The sequence below is a fragment of the Clupea harengus genome, chromosome 18 (assembly GCF_900700415.2).
Source record: "Clupea harengus chromosome 18, Ch_v2.0.2, whole genome shotgun sequence".
NCBI lineage: Eukaryota > Metazoa > Chordata > Actinopteri > Clupeiformes > Clupeidae > Clupea > Clupea harengus.
Genome location: NC_045169.1, coordinates 11,403,172 through 11,413,952, shown reverse-complemented (window position 1 = coordinate 11,413,952; position 10,781 = coordinate 11,403,172). Strand labels below are relative to the sequence as shown.

General features: G+C 47.7%; 1 protein-coding gene across 1 annotated transcript; it reads right to left on the bottom strand.

The window, feature by feature from the left end:
- Positions 1-1,802: 1,802 nt before the first annotated feature.
- Positions 1,803-5,683, bottom strand: cd248a (CD248 molecule, endosialin a). Its single transcript, XM_031585238.2, has one exon. The coding sequence runs from the start codon at positions 5,194-5,196 to the stop codon at positions 2,974-2,976; it is 2,223 nt and encodes a 740-aa protein (XP_031441098.1). The 5' UTR covers positions 5,197-5,683; the 3' UTR covers positions 1,803-2,973.
- Between the last annotated feature and the right edge of the window lie 5,098 nt (positions 5,684-10,781).

Below are 10,781 nucleotides of genomic sequence, written 5' to 3'. Positions count from 1 at the left end.
AGCTTGCTAAAAAAAGTCCAGCACTGATATAAAACGTCTCATTTCCGAGTATGTACGGTGCCGACCTCAGATGGCTTAGGATGGTGCCGACCTCAGAATGGCTTTTCTTATTCAGCATTTGATTTTTAAAGTTGCTGCTTTGAAAGGCAGCGCTTTGAAGAGTGAATTATTTTATCCGTGAGGTTAAAGTTTGCATAAGGGCATTATACCATCTTTTTCAATTATTCCGTTTAACCTAAATGAAAACCTGCCTCATTTTGAGAATGTACTAACAACCATTACTGTGAGGCACATAGTTTGGTGAGAGAAATGTTTACATTGTCAACTCTGACCAATCATCACACGGCCATTACCATAAATACCTTGCTAAATGGCATGCTTCTGGCTGCCAGTTAAACTGCCAACTTGTGACAAGCCATTTCCCATCAGCTAATATTCAAGATGGCTGAGGTATGTGGTCATATATTTTAACACAAAGGTGTCTTAGAAATGACATTGTTATCAAATTCCATGAGAGAATGATGTCTGAGTTTGTTATACATTTCCTGAATGTGCTACTGACAGCATTGGACAGAAAAAAACAACAATTTCTTGTAGGACTGGATGACAAGGAGTATTTTTTCAGTGGATGGACAACCAGACAGGGGTCTTCTCGTCACTTTAATGCACAATTCAACAGTCCCACATAGACCCCAGGCATGGAGGACCACTTTAAATGGCGATAGCTGTTTTTTCTCCTGCTTCTCCTCTTAGGTGTGACTGACCCTGCAGAGAGAGAAGTAAAATCTTCTCCTCGCCTTGTGTCTTGCAGAAAATGTAGATGTACAAATGTAGACATACAAACACATAAGGCTCTGTTTGATTCTATTATATCTATTCCATGTTCTATTCCATGTTTTATTCTATGTTCTATTCTATGTTCTGTTCCACCCAGTTCTAATTCCCCTGCTGATAAAGAACTTACCACAGATCTCAAAACAGAAAGAGAGAAAGAGAGAGAGAGAGAAAGAGAAATAATCACCCATAGCATAAAGACATGAGGACAAGTTCGCATCAGTCATCTTGAACACCTTGCCTGCAGTCTCCAGCAATCTCCCTGCCCACCGTGCTACTGCTGCCCTGCCTTAGTGTCCCATCCGCTCTCATGTGACTCTCAGAAACCTGCACGGCCATCACGTCACTGAGAGTCTCGGGATGTGTCTCTCTGCATTGTCTATTCCTGTGTGAGAGTTCATATGTAGGTCATTCGGATCTTATTATCTGATAACAATCTTCAATAAAGGCTGTGTTGTTAAGGGACATTTGTATTCAAATGAGTAGATTGATATCAACGCATCACATTCAGCAACTGCAGTCAGGTGTGTCTTTTAAGCCTCACCAAGCTATAGCATGTTGTTGCAAAGTTGCCAAAAATAACTGCCAATCAAACTGACTGTAATTGCAAACCCAAATCAATAGACTTTAATCCCCTAAATACTTTAATTAACTATAAAAGGTAGTCATGTTTAAATTAAATCAAGGTTAATTATTCTTCCTCCAGGTAAAAGTGTATTGGAATTAGCAAGTTGAAAAACCTCCTTTAGCATCGGCCTTCAAAACCTGAATAGCAATGATACGGCATTTGCAAATACGCCAAAAGCGTTTCTCTTTTTTTTTGGCGGGGGGGGGGGGGGGGTGGCTGACGCGACCCCTGAGGAGGGTCTGCCAGCGATGAGCTCACTCAGCAGGAGCAGAAGTCCTGGGAACATAAGAAGGATGGAAGAAGAAGAAAAAGAGAAAGGAACAGAGGAAGGAGAACAATGTGACCTAAGAACTGTTTATTGGTGAGGTCATGACCACAGTAATGCGATTGGTCCACTGGCTCTTGTGTGTCTCTGTTTATTCGCCCTGAACTACAGGAGCACACCTGACCCTTTACTGTCAGCAGAGGAAAATACCAGACCATGACAACAAAAGATGTTTGATATGCTACAACCAAGCATCAATCTTATGACAAAATGTACAAAAAAAAGAGTTTATTCTGAGAAACACTGTAGTTTTTTGTTTTGTTCTGTTGTGTCTTGAAGGTAAAAGAAAAGTCACCATGGACATAAAAGTACTTGAGGAGTCAAAACAACACGCATGACTGCCGGTCTAGTCCAATGGATCACTCGGCCTCGGCTGGGTCAGTCGTCAGTGCCGGCTGAGTGATAGGTCCCACTGGTGGCCATCTTTCACTCGTCACACTCAGCGCTTGTCAAAGCACGGCTGCTCGTGAAGACGCCTGTCCTTCAAAAGTCTAGTCCCAAGCCAGACACTCTCCTACAGTTTCACAGCGATTAGGTAAAACGGCAATTTGTCTGGTTCACTCTCCACAAGCAGACAAGTACTTAGGGGGGAAAAACAAAACAAAACTTTCTTTGGTCTTTGGTCTGTGAAGAATTATGTTTTAGAGTGACATTTCCCTTAAGATTCTACCAAAGACTGTTGAATGTTACTTGCATACAAAAACATGACCTACACCAACAATAAATATGACCTTATGCTCTCAAACCAGGGTAATTCGTTCAATTTTGCCAAGCACGCTAGGTTTGACTTATGGTGCAATCTTGCAGTAATCACATTCTCTCTCTCTCTCTCTCTCTCTCTCTCTCTCTCTCTCTCTCTCTCTCTCTCTCTCTCTCTCTGTCAGTGTGTATCAGGAGAACAGTGACTATCGTTTTTTCACAGCACCATAGAGAAGAACAGCTTTAGTCCCATTCAGGTTCTCCCCTGGGCTCCTTCTCCTTCCAATAGATATTCCTAATAAATATCCTGATACAAGAAAGAAAAAAGAAACATTGCCTCACAAAACAGAAGAAGAATAGACATCACGTTCAAAGCTCAGTCTCTCGCTCCACTTTGACCGTGTTGCCTTCCCCTGTCCTCTTCACACGACATGTCATATGCATCTTTTTTGTGTGTGTCCTTCCTCTGTAACTGCAGCCTACTGTTTTACACATGGGACTTGGTGGCGCTTCCGGAATGTTCTGCTCCGGCTTTGTCTGCGGCGCCTGAGATCCAGTGGTAGCAGTCCGACGTGTTCTTGTTCTGTGGTTTTGCGGAGGCGCTGCGATTGCAGTAGATGGCGCCCAGGACCACCATGATGAGCAGGAAGATGCAGAGGGGAACCAGGAGCCCCACCAACAGCCAGCTGCCCCCCTCCTCCTCTTCCTCCTCCTCCTCCTTCTCCTGCACTCCCTCTCCCACCGTCTTCTCCCCCTCGTAGTCTCCGTCCATTTCCTCCCCGTAGACGCCGACTGTTTCTGGGGTCCGAGAGGAGGAGTAGGACTCGGAGGAGAAGACCTCTGGACTGTTCGTGGTCGTGCTTGAAATCACACAGTTGTCTGTTCCTAATTCAACCCCCCCTGCTTGGAGAGGCACGTCGGTTGAGGTGAGCCAGAGCCAGTTCCATGCACCCTCGATGAAAGTTGTCGTGGGAACGGCAGTGGTTGCCGTGGGGTCGTCCTCGTCCTCGTCATCGTAATAGTCCGGTGTAGTGGACTCGTGGGTGGCGGGGGAGGGGGTTGGGGTTGTCATGTCTGGGGTGGGGGTGGGGTCCAACTGAGGATCGTAGCTGGATTGTTCCGGGCTCGGCGACGGCACCAACGGTTCCTGATAGGTCCATTGGTCACTCTTCTCCTCTGCATCTGGGCGATCGGTCATCCAGTTGGTGTTCCCCCCGTAGTCCGTCGGGTCTGGGTTGTAATCCACGCTTGGAGGAGGCCCCCAGGGGAGGTTCCACATGGAGTCAGGCAGCATGGTAGCCCAGGGGTAAGCCGGGGTGGCGGTGGGGTCCCCGTGGCTCTGGGTGATCAGACTACAGGAGTAGTGGTCGGCCTGCAGCTCGTAGCCCTCTTGGCAGTAGCACTCAAAGCCGCCCTCATAGTTGATGCACATGTGATCGCAGGTGTCCTCGATCTGGCACTCGTCTATGTCCTGGCAGCGGCTGGAGTCCTCAGGTGTTGGCCCGAAGCCCAGGTGGCAGTGGCACACGTGCGAGCCGGGCGTGTTCTCGCAGGCGTGCTCGCACGGGTCCCCGGTGCACTCGTCCACGTCCTCGCACTCGCCGCCCTCCAGCCGGTAGCCGTCCAGGCAGCTGCACTCGTAGGAGCCGGGCGAGTTGATGCACTGGTGCTCGCAGGGCATCTGCTGGCATTCGTCTAAGTCGCGGCAGCTGTGCTCGTCCGGCTCCAGCACGTAGCCCTCGGGGCAGTCGCAGCGGAAGCCGTCGGTCACCGGCACGCACTCGGACTCGCACGGCGAGTTGAGGCACGGGTCGTCCGGCAGGCAGCTCATGCCGTCCTCTGCCAGCACGTAGCCGTCGATGCACATGCACACGTGGGTGTCATCTTTGTCGATGCACAGCTGGTGACACCCACCGTTGTCCTGATCGCACCAAGTCTGTTTAACTGAGCAGTACGGAGCCTCCCGAGACCAGTTCACAGTCCCATCGCCCATGTCTGTGCACAGCACTGTCTGATCCCCAACTGTATCTGCCGGACACGGCACGGTAGCCATGGACCCATACGGCAGGTGGCTCAGCTCTGTGGTCAACAGGTCAAAAGGAGTGCTGTAAAAGGTGTTCCCCCCACCTTCTCCCGGTATGCTCGGACACATGCCCTTGTAGTTGTACTTGCACAGGTATGCGTCCACGGTGATCGAGCATGGGCCGTCCGTCCACTTGAGGTTGTCGCCATGACCCAGGTTCGGGGGTTCAGTGTAGCCCACGACGACGCAGCGCGGTGCGGTGCAGGCACTGGCCGAATCCTCGCCCAGCCAGTCGGTGAAGCGCGTGTCCTGGTCGCCGGTGACCCAGCTGAAGCCGCGGAGGGGGCGGGTAGACGAGCACTGGCGCGGCTGCCTCTGGAGCCCGATCCACGTCCGCACCTTGCCCTGCTTGCCACGCAGGTCCACGCCCGCGAAGAGGCGCTCGACAGCAACGGCGTCCCGGGGGTCCTTCAGTGTGGCCAGGTCACCCCCACGCTCCTTGCAGCTGCGCCAAGCGTACAGGAAGGTCTTGCGCTCGAAGTAGAGCACGAAACAGCCGTCGTTCTCCGTGCAAACCGCGTCCCCCTCCCGCACGTCCTGGCTCCGCACGGCGCACTGCGGAAGCAGCCCCAGCAGGCAGAGCAGAGCGGCTCCGCAGCAGTGGAGCCACACAGCAGTCCAGCCCATCCTATCTTCCTCTTACTCTCACTCACTTACACTCTCTCGCTCTCACTGTCCCGCTTGTCTTTTTATTCCTTTTTTTCTTTAAATCTGTCTTTGTTCCTCTTAAAAAAAGAAAAAAAGAACTTTTTTCTCTTGTCCTACTTACTTTGCCACTTACTTCTGTTGAGTTTCTGCGCTGAAGAATGGAGTTTTAACCTTTTCCATTAAGTTTTCTTCATCTGAACAACTTTATTTCCCAAGCTTTGACTGAAAGTTTGTCTGCCTACATTTCTTTTCTTTCTTTTAATCTATCTGTAATTCTTTCTTTCTTTCTCTGAGAGGGTCCTTCTCTCTATCCTGTCTAATAGAGGTCTGGTCCGGCTCCCAGCGCCTGCAGCTTGTCCCCTGCTTCGGAGAGAGAGAATGGGAGTGTGAGGCAGGGAGGGAGGGAGGGAGAGAGAGAGAGAGAGAGAGAGATAGAGAGAGAGAAGGCGAAAGAGGATGGGAGGGCAAAGAGGAGGGAACAAGAGGGGAAAAAAGATTGTATGTTTTTGAAAGGGGGGGGGGCATGCATATGTTCGTATGGGAAAGGGAGAGAGAAAAAAAAGGAATAGAAAGAGAGAGAGAGAGAGAGAGAGAGAGAGAGAGAGAGAGAGAATCTTGGGGGTTGGGAGAGGTTTCTTTGCTTCTTTCTCAGGAGTAGGCCGTATGGTTTTCATAAGGGCCCGTTTATGGGAAGCTTTTGGGAGCTTGCCATTAACCCCCCCACACACACACTTCTCCCCTTCTCAGCCATCAACCCCCACCATGCTCTGAAGGCAAATCCAGTTATGACACTTTTGAAATTGTTTTGTTTTCCCCGTGTTATTCGTACACGCAGGGAGTGAGAGGCTTCAGACAAAGACCAGAGTGTGTGCCAAGAACCCATCAGCTCTCTCTCAAAGCTTGAGTCGCTTTCTCAAAGCTTTCAAGTCCTCTGGTGATTTCTCTTTTTTTCTCTCATTTAGTTTTCATACATCTCTCTTTCTCTCTCTTTCTCTGTCTCTTTGCCTTTTGCATCACACACATCCCATGTGCTTTGTTTTCATAAGCGGATTGCTCATTTTGTTTTGTCCTCTCGCATCTAACTCTAAATAGTCCATCTTGATTATTTTGTCAGTATCGAAAATAAGCGAAGGAAAAAAACACATATCCAGTTGTCAAAGATGGGATTGCAAAAAGGATTTCTCTGAATCCTTCAAGGTCAATATCGGTCACGAGTGACTGCACGCAGGCAATGGAATCTCTCCAAGAGCTCTCTCTATTCTCTCGTCGAAGTTCATTATTTCACCATACTTCTGCTTGCACTCAAGAGTTTGCACTGCAATAACTCTCTGGGTTCATAAATGCATAGAACCTCCCCCCCCTCCTCACCCTCCCAAATGTATATACATAAGGGTTCCTTTAATAATGGGGACACTTCAAATAATCATCATTCATATAATTACAGTATTAGCTTGCAGAATATGTCTTTTCAAATGTCTTGCGTCATCATGACGCAGTAGAGCTGATGAAGATTGCTCCGGCTATAGCAACATGTAACTAGAATGTTCAGTAGTTTCTGTTCTTCTGTTGGGGGGGGCCTATTTTTTTTTTGGTTTGGGTGCAAATATGTACAATTCTCATAGAAACCCATGTGGGCGTCTGCTGTGTGTAACTGTGTATGCTCTCCACTCCATCCAGCGGTTGGTCAGCTCTACTGGGGGTGGGGGTCCAGTCCCAGCCAAGGGGAGCAAAAAGTAACTGAGTCTCAAACAGGAAGAGCAAGCGGCGCTCTTGCTATGAAAACAAAGCCAGGCGGGCGAAATGGGGTCTCTGTTTCCCAAATGAGAGGGGTCTGGGGATGTGGGAGTGTACAGGGGGTAGTGCACCAGCGGTCTGGAAAGGAAATGGCCAAAAGCCCAGTGAAGAAACACACACACACACGCACACGCACACGCACACAGACACACACACACACACACACACACACACACACACACACACACACACACACAAACTGCACAGGCACATGATTAAAACTTAACGACAACTCAAAACATTGATGATGTAACAGTCTCATTAAAAAACGTAACGTGTGACCAACGCAGGTAGCGATGTGTGGGTGGGTGTGAATGGGCGGAGTGGTACTGGGAGTCCCCCCTCCATCTCTCTCGTAAGCGCTATCCCCATCCACAGAAAGAACACGAAGGCCGTAACATACCCACACACACACACACACACACACACACACACACACACACACCACACACACACACACACGTGTGCCCTGAGTGATCTGGGCGGCTGCCTCCCCTGCGGGCGACGGCTGTAAAAGGAGGTTAATCTGGCTAACCGCTGTTTTATGGGGGAGGAGGTGTTTAGAGTTTAAATGGCTTTCAAACAAATTTCTTTCTCCGAGGGTAACAAAAAAGTGCCCACCCAACCATTTCAGTCCAACTTGCGCCTTCTTTTTCTCTCTCTCTCTCTTTCTCTCTCTCTCTCTCTCTCTCACAAACACACACACGCCCACACACATACAAAGACATCCACATGCGTGCACACATACACACACACACATACACAACAAGAATCAAGTAAACCGCAAGAGAAAAAGCGATTCTATATCTTCCACAGATGGCACTTGGGTGTGTGTGTGTCTGAGTGTCTGAGTGTGTGTGTGTGTGTGTGTGTGTGTGTGTGTGTGTGTGTGTGTGTGTGTGTGTGTGTGTGTGTGTGTGTGTGTGTGTGTGTGTGTGTGTGTGTGTGTGTGTGTGTGTGTGTGATCTTCCCCTGGGTCTAAACACACAGGCTCATAGAAACACACACACACGCAGGCATGTATCACAAGATCGGCTAATTACACCCCCAAGCCCCCCGTGCCACCGATGAGATGATGCGAGGCAAGACTGGAGCAGCACGGCCTCTTTACAATCTAATTAAGTCATTAGGCTAATAAGCCCGCCTTTGACGCTGGTGGCAGCTCTCTCCCCTGTGAGCTCTGTGAAACAGCTAAAGAAAGAGGGGTGGGGATGAGAGCACAAGGGGCGAGAGGGAGAGAGAGAGAGAGAGAGAGAGAGAGAGAGAGAGAGCTAAAGAAAGAGGGGTGGGGATGAGAGCACGAGGGGCGAGAGGGAGCGATAACGTACATCTGTCAGAGAGGGGGGGGGGGAGAAGGAGGGGGAGAAAGTGACACTAAGGGCCGTGAGAGTGAGAGACAGATAGGGTGTGTGTGTGAGAGAAAGAGTGTAAGACTAAATGAAAAGAATAAAGAAAAGAAAAAAATAAGGTGACGGGACCAGAGAGAGTGATTGAGAAAATGTGTAAGAGAGACACAGTGAATACCAGAGAGAGAGAGAGAGAGAGAGAGAGAGAGAGAGAGAGAGAGAGAGAAAGAAAGAGACAGAGATAGGGAGGGAAGGGGGGAGAGGAGAATGCAAGAATGCCTGCCAGAGGACAATGTGGAGCAGCACCTCTGGCTGTCGACAGTGTGTGTGTGTGTGTGTGTCTGTGTGTGTGCGCGCGCATCAGTGGAACGTGCTGGGGACACTATTCCAGCATTTCTGAAGAGAAAAAGTGTGTGAATGTGTGCTTATTTGTGTGTGTGTGTGTGTGTGAGTGTGTGTGTGTGTGTGTGTGATGGTCTTTGACCTCCACCAGTGAATAATGCAGTGCAGTGCAGTGCAGTGCAGTGCAGTGCATGGGTGTGTGTGTGTTGGTGTTTGACCTCTTCCAGTAAATGATGTATGAGTGTGTGTATTTGTGTGGGTGTCGTTATCTGGGTGTCGATTATCTCAAACCAGACACAAAGAGTTTGTGACTAATCTTACCCTCCACCTCCACTGCAACTTTAACTTTAAAGGTGGAGTATGACATTTTGGTGACACTTTATTTGAAGGGTAGTCATAGACTCAAGGGGCAGTGCATTTCAGTCAACTATTTCAAACGAAATGCTCATAATATATTTATAAATCCTTCACTGCCCGAGTGCCCGTACAGTAAAGTGACATGCTAAGCAGCATTCATAAATTATTCACAAAGGTTGGACCACACCATATAGTAGAGTGACTTTAGACTCCACAGTGAGTGTCCCTGTAGGATAATGGAAGGTAGAAGACGTTTCTCAGTGAACACCACCAGCTTTAAATGGCTTTAATAGGCACACTAAGTACATAAGGTACAATAACACATGAACATCTTCTTGAACACAACATTTCAAAGTAAGATAAGCCAAAACATTGGTTTTAAAAAATAATGTTCAAAAGGCATTTTCACTCACGATTAAGCTGTGCCATCATTTGACAGAGAAAACGATTAACTGATACAAAAATCAATTTATTGTCAATTCACTGCAAAGGTCATTTTCTTAACATAAGCAGTGCCACCACTTTACACAGCAGCTGACCAAAAATGTATATCTTTTTCTCTTATGTTTGACCTTCTGTTCTCTTTCAAAAGCCTGTCTGAGGCTTAGTTTTTTTTTTTACTTCTGGCTTTTGTCTTCAGGATGAGACGTCTCACTTTAGGTAATTGAAATCAGGGAGGAAACGAGCAGAATTAATGTTGGTTTGGCTTGTGTTTATTGTTCACACAAGTTGTGCTGTGTCGTAGCTGCTACAGAAGAAGAGGAGCCCAGTGTTGGATGCCCCCTTCAGTGGGGGAAATGGGACGTGTCGGTATAGAAACAGCTGATTACACGGATAATAAAGTTTGCATTACAGAGAAAGTGCCAGGCTGAGTAATTTTGACGGAGCCAATATTTGTAGTTGACTTTAAAACATTGAAAAGGGGACTTTAATTAAAAGAAATAACCCAACAGTATTCAACAGTAATGTAACAAATTACATGAATGTTGATTCATGCATTCCTGGATGTATTATGAAGCATTTATGTAAGGCTTTATGAATGTGCTATTCATTCACCCTTCAAATAAAGTGTTGCCAAAAATAACAGCTCCACTGACCCTAAAATAATACTGCAAATATATGGGGACGAGATGTTCGTATCTCTAATGTTAAAACTCAACAATACCAGCTGTTGTTGTTGTTTACTGTAAAATATTAATAAGCAAATTAATAAACAAGTGAATAATTACTAAACTTCTGAAAAGTTTCCTTTTTTTTACCAAAAAATGACCATGCTGCACCTTTAAAAGTGTGGTCTTTTATTATAATCTATTACACTTTTCGCATCAAATTCGGTGAAATTCTCCTCAAGTTCCTCTAGCTATCCAATCCCGTGTGTGTGCTCAAAAACACCTCAGGTGTTCGTACACACTCCCGGTCCTGTAAATGGGAAAGGGTGGCTCAGGATGGCTCCAGCCATGTTGATTGACTGGAATAGTTTATGGCTCAGCCCGAGACACTTTGTTTGTTTCCTATTCACAGAGCCAGGACTGTGTAACAAAAAGTGTATTGGATCTTAATCACGGACTGCACCTTTAAGCCGACCTTAGTGACACGGCTGAGGCCTGTGGTTTGGAGAGCAGAGCTCCAGGGCGCCTCTTCGACTCAGGTGAACCCGAGTGAGGAGCTCTGCGCCCTGGACGTGAGCCCCGCGCTGTCGGCCTGCTGGCCCTTGCCTCACCTTCC